The sequence below is a fragment of the Stomoxys calcitrans genome, chromosome 4, assembly GCF_963082655.1.
Source record: "Stomoxys calcitrans chromosome 4, idStoCalc2.1, whole genome shotgun sequence".
Lineage (NCBI taxonomy): Eukaryota > Metazoa > Arthropoda > Insecta > Diptera > Muscidae > Stomoxys > Stomoxys calcitrans.
This window is the reverse complement of record NC_081555.1, coordinates 131413342-131431640: the sequence shown is the minus strand read 5'-3', so window position 1 is coordinate 131431640 and position 18299 is coordinate 131413342. Positions and strand designations below refer to the sequence as shown.

The 18299-nt window shown below is 38.0% G+C and overlaps 1 protein-coding gene across 1 annotated transcript in view; it reads left to right on the top strand.

Moving 5' to 3' along the window:
• The window catches only part of LOC106082615 (uncharacterized), a 129749-nt gene that overhangs the window by 12373 nt on the left and 99077 nt on the right, over positions 1–18299 (top strand). The window contains exon 3 of the mRNA XM_059367270.1: positions 2472–8080. Coding sequence (XP_059223253.1) covers positions 2472–8080 — 5609 coding nt within the window. The remainder of the gene's footprint in view (positions 1–2471; positions 8081–18299) is intronic.

The window sequence follows — 18299 nt, the reverse complement described above, 5'->3', positions numbered from 1 at the left end:
TGTTTAGCGTCTCAATGTTCTCCAGAAAAGGTGACTCCGCCCGTAGTGACCAGGAATCAGTACTTTAGTACTTTTTTCAGTACCCAAGGAGTACCTTAGTACTCCCCACGAGAGATTTAGTACCTTTTCAAGCAAAAAAATTTTTCTAACAATTCCAATATATGTATATCTTGGATATATCGCAAACCTTTCGACTTCGCCTTCCATTAAGGTTCAAGGGATACGTCTCCCTTATTACAGAGTGCAGTCCGACAAAAGTTTTAGCTCAACTATGTGCCGAGTTCTAATGGCAAGACGCATAGTGACACCACTTCGTAGAGATATTTGGCTAGCTACCTCACACATATGCAAACCTCTGCGCAGCGATGGCCGCCTTCGTCTTCGGTTAGGGTTTTATGACACTAAAAAAGTTTGGTCAGAGAAGCAAAACCCTTTTGGAATTTCCTTTACTTAAATTTCCATCACACATTGTGTAATCTGTAATTGGTAGGGAAGAAGTTTTCCAAAGATATTTCTATATATGTATAAAAGAGTAGCGTAACAGGCTGACTGATCATTACCCAGCCCAAACGGCTAAAGCTAGAATCATGAAATTTTGCACAAATGTTGGTCTTAGATCATAGGCACGGGATAGGCTGGATTTGGTAATATTCGTACGTTTAGGTACTAAAAAGTACGAAATGGTACATATTTGCCCAGCGTGAATAGAACGGGCTAGAATTATGTACTTAGGCTTAAATTAAACAGCGTCTCGGAAAAATAAGATATGGTGAACAAATTTTGGAAAATCATACCGTAAGTGGGAGAAATAGTACGTTTAGTACCACAATTGGTACTATTTGGTACTTTCTATGTAAATTGAACTAGAGCCCTGAATTTTTGAACTTAGGTACATAATTGGGTGCCTATAAGACTTTTTGTACATTTACGGGAGGAAACGGAATTAATACCGCAGTTGGTATCATTTAGTATCTATTCAATATTATTGTAGTACATTTTGGTACCAAAATTGATGCCATTTAGTACTTTCTTTCTTCTGATGGGTGACTATGATATTTTTACAGTTCATACATTTTGGCACCAATATTGGTACCATTTGGTATGTACGCTGAAATTTGGTAGGTACGTAAAACTTAGAAATATATGATGCCCGAATAAATAATTTTTTTTTCACAATTGTAATATTATGGTACCAAAATTGGTACTATTTGGTACATTCTTTGTAGATAGAACTAGAGGTCCGAAATTTGAGATGTAGGTACAACCAAGAAATGAATGATGGATGACTAAATGATCTATTCAAAATTCGAACAACTTGGTACCGAAATCGGTACAGATTTGTGTTTTCTGTTCAGATGGATCTTGAGGTCTGAAATTTGCCATGTAGGTACAACTAAGAAATATATGATAGTTGGCCAAATTACCTTTTCACCATTCGCACATTTTGGTAAAATCTGGTACTTTCTTCATAGATGGAGCTAGACGTCTGAAATTTGGCATGTAGGTACAACTAAGAAATATATGATGGGTGGCTAAATTAGCTTTTTACCATTCGCACATTTTGGTACCATTCGCACATTTTGATACCATCTGGTACTTTCTTCATAGATGGGGCTAGAGGTCTGAAATTTGGCATGTAGGTACAACTAAGAAATATGTAATGGGTGGCTAAATTACCTTTTCACCATTCGCACATTTTGTACTAAAATTGGTACTTTCTTCAAAGATGGAGGTAGAGGTCTGAAATTTGATATGTAAGTACATATTGATACCAAAATTGGTACTTTCTTTACAGAGGGAGCTAGAGGTGTGAGATTTGGCATGTATGTACAAGAAGGAAATATGTAATGGGTGACTTAGTGACCCATTCAAAATTTGTGCATTTTGGTACCAAAAAGTGAAGAAGAGTACGAAACAGCTTGTCTTTGACTACAGGGATAGGGGACTGCTAAAATTTAACAGTTATTCCAGTCTTGACAAAAATACGACATGTGGAAGAAAACGTACTAATTATGGTGTAATTGTTACCATGAAAGAAAATATTGGGCAACTAAAAGGTATTTTTATTCGTATATTTAGGTACTCAAAAGTACAAAATGGTACTTTCTCAACGGAGTGAGCTAAAACTTTCAAAATTGAGATACAAGTACATGCATTTTGGGCGACCAGAAGAATATTTCATATCGTAAATTTAGGTACTAAAACGTACAAAATGGTACATTATTTATGAACTGAGCTAAAGCACTCAAAATTAGGATACCGTTACACCTTAAGAGTAAATATTAGGCGGTTAGATTTAACGATTCAACAAAGATTCCCATTGTATTTTGGCAAAAATTCTTATAATTTGTCCCAAATATGGTTTTTGTTCTTCAGTTAAGATACTTAAAAAGCTCATTTTTTTTTATTATTTTTAATCATTATTTAGCATATACAAATAAAACGTAACTGTTCTCTAATTCACTTTTTAGAATCAATTGAAATGCCTGACTTTCCCCTGCCACCCCATGAACTGTTAAATGATTTGCTGCTAAACGATTTCGAAGCCTGCCCAGAGGATAAACTAAAAATCCCAAAATCCCCGAACCTTACACAATACAATTTCGAAAACGTAACCATATTCTGTGACTTGAATGAAACACTGGAAGAACAAAATCTCTTGGAAAGCAAAGAGATACCAGAACCTGCAAAAAGTGCAGCAGAGTCGCCAAAGTCTCAGGCCCAGGGGGCCACCACTATGCATGGTGGTGTATGTGAAAATAATGATAGACTACAAATGCTTTTAACTATGATGAGGGCAGGTCTAACAAGGGGGGCAGACGATGACATGAAGGAGAAGGTGAATGAAACAAAAACACCAGTTACGTGCACAAATGTTCCCTTCTATAATGGGCAAAGCGATGAAGTTAACGGCAAAGCAAACATTGACAGAGGCAGAGCTTTTGAGGTTGACGCTCTGCATGGGATGACAACAGAGACTAGCGGAGAGTCAATAAATCTATGGCAAAGAGAGTCATGCGCTTTGGCCAAGTTGGCAGCCATAGAGACGTGTCAAAATAATAAAACACAGCCAGTGAGACAAGTGACAATTGGCTTGGCAGTATCAGAAGCAGCAGAACCACCAGTGGATGTATGGAATACTGGATTTACAACGAAATCAACACTTACCACAGACAGTTGTGGTGGCAGTACTCTCATATGTGAACCATATGCTGTAGAAGAGAATTCACCACCTACACTTTGGAGTGAATTAAAACTCACCACTTCTACCACCTGCTTCGATGGTATATCCTTTGACAGCAAAGAGCCTGCGAATAAAGAAGAAAACCATTACAAAGATAGAGAAGAGGAGCAGCAGCAGCAGCACCAGCTACACAACTGTCAGTTCACTAGTGCGTATACGTTTGGGGAATTTGCAAAATGTCTGAAACCATCATCAGACGAGGACATTGTCGAAGTCACTGGCGTCGATACATACACAATTGCAATAGCCACTAAACAAAATGAAAATTTGCAAAAATTTCATAAAATCCTAGATCTAGAGAAAACAACACCCAATTTTGAAATAAAATCATTGCCACTGCCAAAGGCAGAAGTAGTGCTTAAAGAAAAGTGTACAGAAAATACCCAAGAAAATCAAGTGATTCGAAAAGGTGTTAAAAAATTAGAAAAAGTAAAAGGCAATGAAAAAGGATATGCAAGTGTAAAAAGTCCTTTATGTAATGATATACTAAAAATTGCAAATGCAAATGATACTAAGAAAAAAGAATACCAAAAAGAAACAAAAGCTAGTGAAAATATTATAAAAGCGAAATTTGATTTATTAAAACATAATGAAAAGGTTGATAATGATTTAAATAAAATTTGCCAAAAATCTGGCACAGACAACAAAGGAGTTGAGGAGGCCAACAGCATAGCATCAGCAAAAAAGGATACACAATTCCAGGATACCCAGATCTTTTGGCCATTACTAAAATCTAAAGAAGAGCCTAAACTCTGTGTGAAGGCTTTTGGTGGTGATGTTAGGGCATTTCCAGCGATTGGGGAAAATTTCAATAAAGAATTTGTAGAAAATTGTGAAATTTTTCCATTGCCAAAGCCTAAAGAAAAAATCTATACCAACAAAAATATTTCAAGCTCTTTGGCCCAACAAACAGCAGCAACAACAACAACAACACCGTTGGCAGTAGAAACAGCAGCAGCAAGAGAAGTCGCAGCAGCAGCAGCAGCAGGACTTTGCTTGAATTTTGAAAATAATATATGGCCGAAAAACGAAGGCCAGCAGGTGACGACGACGCCGACAACAAAACAAGGCAACGCCGTTGTCAACGACTGCTACGACGCTGACGTCTGCAACGTCAACTCTTACGAAGAGACAAAGCAAAGGCAAAACGAAACGAAGGGACAATCAACAAAAACAGGGTACATATTTAACAGACATTGTTACAGCAACAACAACAATACTCACACTACAAATGCTGCTGTTGAAGAGCCATATAATGATAAATGTGGTTTGAATAAAACATATGGAATTTGTTTGAAATCCAAGGCTGTAGAAGGTTATGAAGGTGGTGCTCCCTCTGCTACCTGTTCTCCTCCATCTTCGTCCTTAGCATTATCCCTACGTCAAGAAATTTGCCAAGCAGAAAAAGAGAATTGTCAACATTCTACTGATAATGATGATGTATTGAATAAGAATTTATTTCTACCAAGCAACCACATATTTATAGATCAAATAAATGAAGAAGACTGTAGCAGCAACAACAACAACAACAATAAAGACAAATGCCCCAGAGGCTCAGGGGAGGATTTGGCTGAAAATGTAAAAGTTTCTTGTAGGGGAGATTTAATTGAATCGCAAAAAGCAACAGCTCAGCAAGACAAAACAAAGGAAATTTGTGAAAATTCTCAAACAATTTATGAAAAAATTAAAAAAATTAAGGAAAATTGTGAACAAAGTGACAAGGAAGGCAAAATTCTAGAAATTTTAACTAAAATTAAGAATTTTGAAGAAATTCAGGGAAATTGTGAAAAATTTTCCAATCTCCAAAAGCCAAAGAATATAATACCCGAAAAGGAACAAATTCATGATAAAAGTGCAGAAATTCATAATTCTCAAGTATATCAAAAGGATTATGAACAAATTCCCAAAATATATGCAGAAATTCTTAAAGATAAAGAAAATGAAAAAAATCCACAAGAATGTGTAGAAATTCGTACAAACCAAGAAAAACAAAACAAAAATTCCCATATAAACATCATAAGTGAAGACAATAGTGAAAAAAGTGTAGAAATTTATGAAAAAATTCCTAAAATTTATGAAAAAAATCATAACAATCAGCCAGAAGTCACTTCAGTAAGTTTAAATGTCACTGAGGATAATGCCTTGGAAAATTTTGAAATTTATTTGGAAAATCTAAGAAAAAAATGTAATTTGGAGCAAAATTGTGAACAAGTGCTTAAAAAACAACCCCCCGTTTCTAATAATAACATTGAGCTAGATTATTTGTGTACCAAAGAAACAATAAAAGCCCAGGAATTTTATGCACCTGCCGACTCCCATGATGAAAAGCCAGAAAATCCCATAAAAGACAATTATGAACATTTCTATGAAAAATTCCCAGAAATTGAGAGCAATTTGAACAAATCCCCAGCTACTAACAGGAATATTTGTAATAATCCTTTATGGTTAGCCAAGCCAAAAGGAGAAGAACTCATTTTGGGGCCACAACATCATCATTGTAATCAAAATCATCGGCAACAAAGACAACCACAACAGCATTCTCAATACCAGTGCCAGCAGCAAGATAACAAAAAGCTGACACATAACCTCAATGAGCAGGGTATTAAGGGATTATCATCATCAGCAGCAGTAACAACTATAAAAACAACAACAGACCCCACAGCCATAATAACAAATGTTGATAACACCAAGGTCTTGGGATCTCATACAGCAGCACCTACACCACTTATTGTCGCCTCACGCCATAATGAAGTCGATTTAAATCCAGAGGAATTTGTGGAGGCCAGTCAACGCTTGAAACGTTTACTACTAAACACTATACCCTTAAAATTCCAACAACAGCAACAAACAAGTGAAACTACTACTACCACCACCAACACATCAGCTATAAAACAAGTGGATGAAGTGCAGCAACAGCAGCAGGGCAGTGGGGAAAGGACACCATCACCGACAAGGACACCAAAATCCTTGAATTTAGTTATCAAAAGGCAGAACATAGAGCAAAAGGACAACAAAGGCAAAGACAAAGGCAAGGCTTTAGAGTTGGGGGGAGGGCAATATCTCCCAGCTAAGGACTACCAACACCATCAGTCACTGCCACCAAGTGATTCAGATAGGGTGGTGATTGTGGTTAAGAATGCTATTGCCTTAAGCTCAACGAAGGCTAACAAACTTCAGGCAGACTGTGAAACAACATTAGAAAGGTCGTTTTCATGCAAACACCAGCAGCAGCAGCAGGAGGGGCATGGGATACTAACACATAAAAGCCAAGGCACCAACAACACACCACCAAATACCAACAGCCATAATAGCTGTGATGAGTCTCCAAAGGAACATGAAGTAAAACAAAGACCAAAAGAGAAACCAAACGAAACAAACAACAAAGAACAGCAAGAAAAAGAAGTAGAAGAAATTGAAAACACAAAAGGAAATTTCAAAAATAATATATTGAGTTGCGAGCTACAAAGGACCAACTCACCACAGGCATATGTCACAGCCAAGGTAGTGCGGCTGCGCCAAAACAAGCCTAACTTGGGAGAAAAGCTGCCCACGCTACAGCAACAGCAACAGCAGCAGCAGCAACAGTCCCAAGAATTGTGCATTGGCAGCGAAATTGCAACTGCAACGACAACAGCCATAGAACACTGTCACCACCATTATCATCATCCCCAGCACCCTTATAACAGCAGACTAGACAATGCAAATGCAAATATAGGGTTTCCCTTGGAAGAGGATAAAAATAACAACGACAGCACTTTAGAGACCTACGCCATAACAACATCGCCCACTAAACGTTGCAACCTTAATCTGCAACATATTGTCAACACCAGAGAATTGCTGAGGCAACAGGAGGAGGAACAGCAACAACAGCAAGAAACGCAGCTATCCTCGCAGCAAGCCAAACAACAAGAGATAGCAATTAGGGAAAACCCCCAGGGGCCCTTCATATACAAAAGTGCATTTGTGCCAACAAAACCGGAAATAGAGAGTCGCTTAATACCCCGCCGCAGCAACGGAAATACAGCAAACGAAACTCTCTCCGCCATCACAGGCCATCAAGCGGATCTTGTGGGTCCGGCCGAATTTGATACAAAACGCTTCAGTGAATTTTTACAGCAACAAAGTGGAAATCCAATAGACAAAGCACACGTGAAACTTGAGCACCTGGCAACGAGTGTTGTAGTAGGCAGCAGCAATAGTGAGGCTTACTATTCCTCTCCACCCCTTATCTATCATTGTTATGATGAATTATTGCTGGAACAAGAATCTCAGCAATTGAACCAAAACTCTCTGAGGGCATTTCTGGAGACCAACAGCTCAACTGTTGCTTCAGCAAAAGCTGATACCGCTAATGATGATGCAGATGCGGATAATCAGTCTATAAGTTCTACTACCTCTTCTCCATGCGATTGCCTAAATTGTCAACTCGAAGAAGACGAAGCCAACAAAAAACAGTTTGCTGATCCCTTAACCAACAACAACAACAACAACAATACTCCTCCTTTGCCGCCAAAATTTGTTACCCCCACCTACGGTCTCGTGGAAACTCTCAAAATGCGTGAAGTAAACGGTCAGTTGCGTGGTTTACTCAAAAAACCCAATCGTCCTCCGCCCGCGCGTAAAAATCGTGTCGTGTTCGATGAGACGCGTAATGAATTTTTCGAAGCCGATTATATCATTTTGATACGTGAGGATTGTGCCTACGACGAGGAGGATGAGGAGCCCTGCACGTGCGGTGAACACGAGCTGGTGCGTTTGTGCTGCGAGGAGGGTTGTCAATGTAATTATTCGACAACGGCCCCGGCCACCACAGATGAAAACAATCGTACACCACAGGTATGTAGCACATGAATGTGGTTAATATATAATTAGCCTTAATTATTTACCTACAAAAGAACTGTGGTAGGCGAGTGATGATCATTGTCACGATCCCAACCAGGTGGTGGCCTACTATGAATCGATTGAGATCGTTAATTTGAATTGAGAAAATGTCATCGTACACAGACAAAAAAAAATTAAGTATTATATGGAAATTTAAACTCATATTGATCATAATCTCTCAAACAGCTTTGCCGTTTTGGGCTTTTTCTACCAAAATTTATTTTTTTTTCTATCAACTAACTATGAATACAGTGCATTGCGTAGGCGAATGGAAATAAGGAATTGGAGGGTGGGCAAGGTGTAGTGTTTTTTTGAAATTTGTTTTAAATCTCTGGTATCATAGTGGGTTGGAAAACATTAGTCGGAAGCCGATTGCACATGCGAACGGTTCGGTCAAAATAAGAATTCTCTCTATAATGCATTGGCCAATCAATTACAAACGGGTGTGAGTTCCTGGAATGTCTAGTATCTCTGACAAGCATCCTTACATCAGGAATAAGAAGACCGATAGCGCCAAACAACCCGCATTGCGACGATGTTCAAGGGAGGCAATAGAGTTGGATAACCTACTGTCCCCAATCAACGCCATCGCTCTCCTTTGTACACGGTCCAGTAGCTCCATTTTCGGCCTTATGGAAGTAGTATAGATGGTAAGAAGATCAGAAGGAGTGAAGTAATTCTTACACCGTTTAAGGAAGCCTAAGCACATGAATAATTCTTTCGCCACTTCAAATACATGTTTAACCCAACGGACATCACATCGTATTTTCATGATCAGAACATCAAAAGCTTCTGATTGCTCAACATCTATATATGATCGTAAAGGGTCAGCGAATCGTTTGTGTGACAACAAACAGAAATGAGTCTTGGGTGCATTAAAATCGACCCACTCAGAAATGGCTAGCAAATTCTGGTAGAGTGTATCGTCCATAGCCCGTCTCTTGTCCTTAATCTCTCGAAGACTTGGACTATGGTCGATTGAGTACGAATGACAGTGATTACTGGTACGCAAATGTGTAGATTGGATTCGATGTCTGACTCAACAGATTGTTGATGAAAATAAGAAAAAGAGAACGAGAAAGGATAGAGCCCTGGGGGACACCTGCTGTCAATTTATGCCCATCTATAACGACTCATATATATAGTGTGATATCTGAGAAAGCTCGAAGTAAATCGAACGAAACCATTATCGACACCAAATGCGACAAGCTTTGATAGTAGTGCACCGTGCCAGACCCTATCAAATGCCTTGGAGATATTCAGAGCCACAACATTACTCTCACCATTTCTGCGGAACCCATACTTTTGGTCGCTAAGAAGGCCATTAGACTCTAAATACCTCACATTATGGTGATTTACCATGCTCTCCATAACCTTGAAGAGAACGGAGCGGAGGGTTCGGTCGGATGGACGGCCCATTTCGATTTTGGTAGATTTTTTGTTAAATTGTATTTTAATATCCACCGCCATAGGATAGAGGTTATATTAAATTTAGTCGTTCTGTTTACAACACATCAAAATATCCATTTCTTCATCGTCGTAAAATTCTATGACCATTCGACCATCCTTAATTTTGTTGTAAACACGCTACAGCCTTTAAAAATTGAGAAATTGAGCTAAAATTTGGCACAGTGAGTGGTGCTATGCGCGTGGGGTATGATCTAGATTGGATTATATATTAAATTCTCATAAAGATCGCTTCCAGATTTAAGGCCCATAAAAGACGATTTTTTTGCTCGATTTCTCCTAAATTTGACACAGTCAGCTGTGTTTTGCTATTTGACGTCTTTGCAAGTATAATTTAGGTCAGTAATTGGGTTTTTTTCTCCACATACAACGAACTCCCGGTTGAAGGTCTTTCTCCCATAACGTACCTTTTTATTAACAGATTCTGCTGATATTTGGCACACTGAGCTATGTTAAACCCCTACATATGCTCCCTTAATATCGCGCAAATAAGATCGTATGTGAATATACGTAGCTGCCATAAATATCGATCTCCCAGGTTACGGTCCTGAACATATATAAGATCCATTTATTAGCCGATTTCATAGGAATTTGGAAGAGTGATTTAAGGCTAGCTGGCCCTATGTGCTTCGCTACACCGATAAGTGTTTGCAGGCCTGTTTTGACATGGTCCAAGTTTGAATATTATTTTTATTCGTATTTAACCCTGAAATAACTTTCATTAGAATTCCATATTGTTACTTTTGATATAGATGTCCATTTGGGGCATCATTTTGGGGTAGGGTGATTGACCCAAATTTGTATATAATTTTCGAATTCTACTCTCAGATAAGTTCCATCTTTTCCCGTTTGGTGCATAATTTTGGGGTGGGGCGACCCGCCTGGGAATAGATCGGAAGCTTTTTTTTATAGATTTCGTATTCTACTCTCAAGTGCATTTGGTTTGAATCCCATATTGTCCCAATCGCTAAAATTGTCCGTTTGGGTGGGTTTCGAGGTAGGGCGTCCCCCTTGGTTATTTAACCCCAAAGTTTTATACTAATTTTGTATTTTTGGGTTAACATAAGAGGGCATACCAAATTGTACTTAAATCGATGCACCCATCTCTGAGATCTGGCGTTTTCGAAAATTATGGTTTGGGAGAGGGGTTTCCCCTTCGCGGATATTAAAAAATTAAGTACACCATTTTCACAGAGGACATAACTCTTAGAGCTGGCAAACAATCGATAGCCGCAACATTCGATATTTTCGATATTTCTACTTATAAATATCCATCGAATCGATAGTATCATTATTTTCCCATCACCTATATATCAAACTAAAATCAGAAGTAAAAATCAGGAGATCGATTTATATAGAAGCAATATCAATGCACCGACAGAATGAAACCAACTTTAATAAAGTCAGTTGGAATTCATAAGAGAAATCATTGAGCAAAATTTAAGCCTAGTCGGAAGAAAATCGCACCATCTAGAGGCGCAATGTGTGTTATAGGATATATTCAGTGTCGATTCGCTTATTTTTGTCCAAGTTTGCAAAAAAAAATAGCTTGCCGAAAATATCGATAGGAAAAATATCAATTGATATTCAGACAAAAAATAAAATATCGATAATATCGAAAGTGCCATCAGTATTTTGCCAGCTCTAGGCGTCAGTCCTTGCCGATGAAGAATTCCATCGGGTCAATGCGATACGAAGAACCGGCTGTCATGGGATCTGCTATAAATGTCCATTTGGGCATAATTTTGGGGTGGGCTGATTACCCGGGAATTGACCCAAATTTTTGTCTCATTTGCGTATTCTATTCTCTAATACCTTTCGTTTGCGTTCCATCTTGTCCCGTTTGGTGCATAATTTTGGGCTGAGACGACCCGCCTAGGAATAGAACCGAAGCTATTTTTATAGATTTCGTATTGTTCTCTCAAGTACATTTCGTTTGAATCCCATATTGTCCCGATCGATCTACATGTTCGTTTGGGAGTGATTTTTGTGGTGGGCGGCCCCCCTGGGACTTGACCCCAAATTTTTATATAAGTTTCGTTTTCTACTTCCAATTACCATTTATTTGATATCCATATTGTCAATTGGTAAACATGTAATTTTTTACCGGTTTTCGGGGATGGGCGGGCTATCCGACACGTGAGGCCAAGTTGTTATATCAAATTCGTACTCTTCTCTTAAATACCTTTCATTTGATACCCATATTGTCCCAATCGTGCCAAGCCACCTGTCTTGGATCTTGATTTCTTGAGCCACTAGAGGGCGCAATTCTTATCCGATTTGGCTGAAATTTTGCACTACTGTGCTAAGTATGGTATCGATCCTAATGTAGCTGCCACGTAAAACTGTATTAGATCTTGACTTCTTGAGCCTCTAGAGGGCGCAATTCTCATCCGATTTGGATGAAATTTTGCATGATTTTTGCGATCCATAACCTGGTATAAACCGATCTTGGATCTTGACTTCTTAAGCAAAAGAGAGCGCAATTCTCATCCAATTTGGCTGAAATTTTGAATGAGGTGCTTTGTTATGACTTCCAACAACTTTGCTAAGTATGGTTCAAACTATACATAACTACATAAACCGATCTGGGATCTTGACTTCTTAGGCCTCTAGAGGGCGCAATTCTTATCCAATTTGGCTGAAATTTAGCATGAAGTGTTTTTATATGACTTTAACAACTGTGCTAAGTATAGTTCAAATCGGTCCACATCCTGATATAGCTGCCATATAAAACGATCTTGGATCTTGACTTCTCGATTTCATATTAATAACGTATATAATTTTTAAGGGTCTACCTACTACCCTAAAACCTTGGTTTAAATTTTGACATAGATATCAGAAATTTTTTTTCATTATTCTTGAGACTTTCAATGCAATGCAAATTTGCCCATAAACATTCCATTGAACTAATATATCAATGAGTGCTATCCGATTCAAGCTTAAGCTCAATGACAAGGGTCCTCCTTTTTATAGCCGAGTCCGAATGGCCTGCCGCAGTGCGACATCTTTTCGGGGAAAAGGTCAAGAGTGGTCTTGGAGTGTAAGATGGAGAAGGCATTCGCTGTGGATGGCACGTTCCCCATTTTTTGGGTGCCATATCAGGAGTGGATGTCACTGTAACGCATGGGCATAGGGTTCGAATCCTGGCGAGAACATCAGAAAATAAAATTTCAGTGGGGGTTAACCCCTCCTAATGCTGGTGACATTTGTGAGGTACTATGCCTTGTTAAAACTTCTCCCCAAAAAGGTGTCGCACGCCGTTCGGACTAGGCTATAAAAAGGCACTCACTGATATGTGAGAAGTTTGCCCCAGTTCTGTAGTGGAATGTTCATGAGCAAATTTGCATTTGCATTGCATAGCGGGGTATGGGGGAATGAAAGAACGGAGGTTATGGCAGTAAAGGCTAAAGGACTGCTTTCAATAAACTTGGTTAAACGGAAGCCTTTCGGGGCGACGCAGTCCGAGTTAAGGGCGTTGGCGACAAACGCAAAAATCCTATAGGGACATCCGGATCGTGAGAAGAAAGGTAGTAAGAAGAAGGTCAGCATAGCTTTCGGTGTCATAACCGGACACAAAGAACTACGAGCTCATTAATGCAAAATAGATGCGGCATGTGGGGAAGATAGTGCATGTATGTAGGAAGACCAAAAATCGAAAAATAATTGAAAGAAATCTGCCGTGTGAGAGAGATTGAGAAATTTAAAATGGTTAGAGATGGGGTGTTGAGGTTGGAGGCGACCGCGGCGCAGAGGTTAGCATGTCCATCTATGAAGCCGTATGCCTGGATTCAAATCCCGGTGTGGACATCAGAAAAAAATTCAGCGGTGGTTATCCCCTTACTAATGTTGGCTTCATTTGTGCCGTATCCTACTATGTTTAAACTTCTTTACCAAGTGGTGTTGCTATGCGACACGCCGTTCGGAGTCCGCATAAAAAAGGGGGGCCCTAATCACTAATCTTAAACTTTAATCGGATTGTTTTTATATGAGTAATTTGAGAACCATCCCTGTTCCTTAAAGGAAGTTTATGGGAAATCACTTGAAAATTTCATTTTCCTCTAAAGTTAGTCACCTCGACATTTCGGAAACTTATTCGGGCTGCCAAATTTTCATTTATTGGTGGATAGTGTAAAAAATCCTTAAAAAATCCACTTGAGATCTACAAAATCTATTGTGGTCTCGGGGGTTTTCGTCTTTAAAACTTTGATACCCTGTATTTCACCCTCTATTAAAGATATAGACCAACAACATTAGTTTCCTGAAAGCCAATATGTCCTCCTCTAATATTGTCTAGTACATTTCTTTATCGCTCAGGCCAACAGGTAAAAAGTTGTGGCTTTATTTTCACTTAGATGGGGACAGAATACCAAACATGTACCGACTTAGGGGCATGGTATGGAAAAGAAACATCTGTTTTTTACCAATTATAAACAGATCTCAGTTGGTAATGCAAATTTTTTCAGAGCTTATTTCCGGATTTTTATGCAAAATCGAAATTTTTCCATCCATTATTTGGCAAATGCGATGGTATATTGCATATTTACTAGCGGAATTGAAGTTTTGAAATCAATATTAATTACAAAAATTTATAAATTATTTATGAAAAAAAAATATATGGGAATATACCATTTTGTTTAAAAATCCGAACTCTAGTTATGATAAGCACAATTTCATTATGGTTTTGTATTATGAACTGTTGTAATTTACATACCTACTTTGGAATGCATATTTTCTAACCTTGTAAATATTACTAAACAATGTATGTGCCTTAAAAATTCTGGTGTTTTCTTGTAACTGGCAGCCATTTGTCTCTTGCTTTAATGATTTTTTGCCTTGGACATACCAGCATTTTTGTACCTAAGGAGAAACTTTAAAAATTTTAAATTTCCGAGTTTACCATCACCCGCACTCGACTGAGCTGCTCAATATACTGAATGCTCTTTCCTCAGTCAAAACATAAAAGCCAACATGATGTGTTTGAGAATGTGTCTGCACCAGTGACGAGCACACAATTACAATTATTTGCAAGCCAATGGGCTTGCTTGGGATTATTTTCTTTGTGCGTACAAAGTAATGTGCAATAGTGCGAATAATTTTGCCAACCACTGGTGAAACACTCACCCTTTCTCTCAAGTAAGAGAGACACAAGAGAATAATTATTCGTCCGTTACACGAGTAATCGTTTGCGTCTATCAAGGCACTTTTGCAATGAAAGAGTTTTTGGTTTTACAACAAACGAAAGTTCCTTTTACCGTAAGCGAAGCTGATCTCAGGGTTTACAATATATAAAGTTAGTTACTCTCAATAATACTACGTTTATGGCTAACTTTTGATAGGTTGAAGCGAAACGTTACTAAGTTACAATAAAAGAAAAACTTCGCGATAAAAGTATTTTGTTTGTCGTAAAAATGACCCAAACGGTTTTATTTTTTGTGTGCATATAGATTGATTTATGATCTTGAGTCGATAAAATACGCATTTATTATCCCATTTTGCTGTAATTAATTGCATAAGAACTATAAAAGTTCTGAAAACGATGCAGATTGATCTTCCAATTTAAAGTCTTAGGCCCATATAAAACTCATTTATCACCCCGTTTTGGCTGAAATTTGAAACAGTGAGTTTTGCTAGATCCTTCGACGTCAGTGCCTGGTATGAACACCATATTCAGGTGCTGCCGTATGGACCGATCTCCCGATTTAAGCTCTTTGGCCAACAACAACATCCTTGGTGAATGTGACCCAATTCGGTCCAATAAAGTTCTTAGCTTCGTAAAAGCTGGATTTCCATTTGATTTATTTTAAATGTGAATAATACACATCCGTGGTGTTCAGCTTGGCCAATTTTTATGCCTGCTTACTTGATTTTAATTTAATTAATTAATTACCCTCACCGCAATAAGGAACAACACTTCATACAGAGCAATCTTACAAAGTGCCAACATTTAAAATCGTCACCAGAACCAATAAGGGTATCCCCTCATCTGAAAAAAGTTGTTGATGTCATCGCCAGGATTCATTAACTGGTTAATTTGTAATCTTCTAAGGGACTTATTTTACAGCATTTTAATTTTATTGAAAACACATTATGCTCCTTTTAATCGACCCTTGAAATCACTTCAATCTTTACATACATAGTTTGAACCTTTAAATGCCTTTCGGATGTAAAGGATTTCCTAATGAAAACATTGCAAATTCCTTATTGAAGATATACAGGCTAAGGACTTATCACCTTTTCTTGCTGCTTTCATTTTAGTCTCATAAAACCTCAATAGAATGAGTGTTCAGAAGTATTTTAAAAATCAAATTAATTAAATGTGATGTATGTGAAAGCCAAATAAATTGTTGACATCTTGAGGAATTTCATGAATGCAAGTAGGATGTGTAAAATGTTTAAATGAGTGTAACGAATAATAATAATTTGGATACAATTAAAATATTTATATTAAAATGATAAATTTGTCTATGAATTTTATATCAATAAAAATACAAATTTGAACAATATAAATTAAATTAAAAGTTTGCAGATTTTTTTTATAAAATTTGCGAAGAAAATCAAAATTGGAAAAAAAGAAATTTGCTATTGAAATAAAACTTCCACAAAAATTACCCCTAGAGCTACAATTTCATTCAAATAACAAGTTTTACAAAGTCTTACCTTTTTTCAACTCCATTTACGTTCCACCCTAATGTCCATAATGGCATAACCACTAATAGATTTTTTCCCAAATAAATTATGTACATCTTATGTAGAGATATCATCTTGTTTTCCGTCTGTCGTTATGGCTACATTGGCTCGCATTGAGGAGCCTTGAATGCTGGAGATGGCTGATGAAGAGAAAGAGAAAAAAAGAGTAAGGAGGCAAATTTCTTAAGAATATTAAACAAATCAAAAGCATTCATCTATTAAATTATATTTCGACATGCAATATTCGACAAGCAGACAAAGCTTTCCAAAATATCCTTATGAATGTTTATACTTCTGAAGGTTATTTGTACAAGGAGTGTGTGCTACGCTAAAACATGAAGCAAATATCCTAAGGGATAAATTTATTTGGAATATTAAATATTTGAATATGTTGTGTGCGTCATAAGAAACAATTTGTTGTGAGGCCAAAGTCGACAGCATCCTTATGTAATGAGAAAAATACAAGACAGACTGATTTGTGTTTTTTTTTTTACATTTCTAAAACATTAATTGTATTTATTCTGATAAAAAACAATTTCATCATGAAGATGGACAACATTTGGTCCCTTTGTTAAATTCAATAAATGATTTCATAATATATTAGCTGAACCGGGCCCTCTCCGCTGCACCTTTTTAACTTTATGTGGAAAAAAATTATCCTTTGAATGTTTATATTCGCCAATTAAAGAGCTTTTAGTGAAATAACATCCTACGAAAATAGTACATGTATACCGCTTGACTAACAGTATAACAATATAAATGCCTTTACCTGAATCCCAAATTAACTTTATTGGTCTATGAATGCGCTCAGAGGGTTTAGGGCAGGGTGGTGAGGACCCCCCGTTGGTGTGGACTCCCCAAAGTGGATATGAATTTCGTGCTCCCAAATACTTTTTATTTGAGCTCCACTTGGCCATGATCGCTAAATATATATGTCCGATTTAGGAGTGCTTTTTGGGGTTGCGGTGGTCACCCAGATACTTAGACCTGAAAAATATATCATACTCGTGCTCTACTCTCAAATACCATTCATTTAAACCTCATATTGTCATTGGTTAATGGTGAGTTTATGGAATGGGGCGTCCCCCAAACACTTGGCCTCGAAATTGGTCATCGAATTCGTTTTTTGATCTCAAATACCTTTCATGGGAACCACATATTGCCATGGTTGGTAAATGTGTACTCATTGAGGGGTGTTTTGGGGAAGGGAAGGTGCCCTTAATATATGGATATCAGATTCCTATTCTACTTTCAAATACCTTTATTTGAGCCCCATATTTCATAGTCGGCAAACATGTGCGGTTTGGGGGTGTTTTGGAGCATGAGGCGGTTACTCAATGACTTGGCCCTGAAAATAAATATTAGATTCGTGTTGTACTCTGAAATACCTCTTATTTGAGCCCCATATTGCAATGGTCACCAAATACGTCCTATATGGGTAGTGTTAGGGGGGTAGGGTGCCCCACAGACACTTTGTCCCGAATATTGATATCAGATTCGTGATTTATTTGAGCCCCATATTGCTATGGTCGTAAATTTGTCCTCTTTGGGGGTGTTGTTGGGGAGGGACGGCCCCCAACCACTTGGTCCGACATTTGGATATCAGATTCGCATTCTACACCCAAATACCTTTTATTTGAGCTCCATATTGCCAGTGGTCAGTAAATAAGGCCTGATTGGGGGTGCTTTGGGGAAGGGATGTACCCCCAGAAAATTGGTCCCACATTTGTTTATCAGATTCGTATTCTACTTGCAAATACCTTTCATTTGAGTCCCATATTGGTATGATCAGTAAATATGTCCGATTTAGGGGTGTTTTGGGGGGTTGGGTTGGTTCCACTAACACTTGGTCCCACAATTGAATATCAGACACATTTACTACTCTTAAATACCTTTCATTTAAATCCCTTATTGTCGTGATTGGTCAATATATTTATTTGGTAGGTTTTGCCGGTGGTGCGGCCCCCCTATGTACCCCACCCAAAATTCGGATAGCAAATTTTTGTTTTTAGGTTAC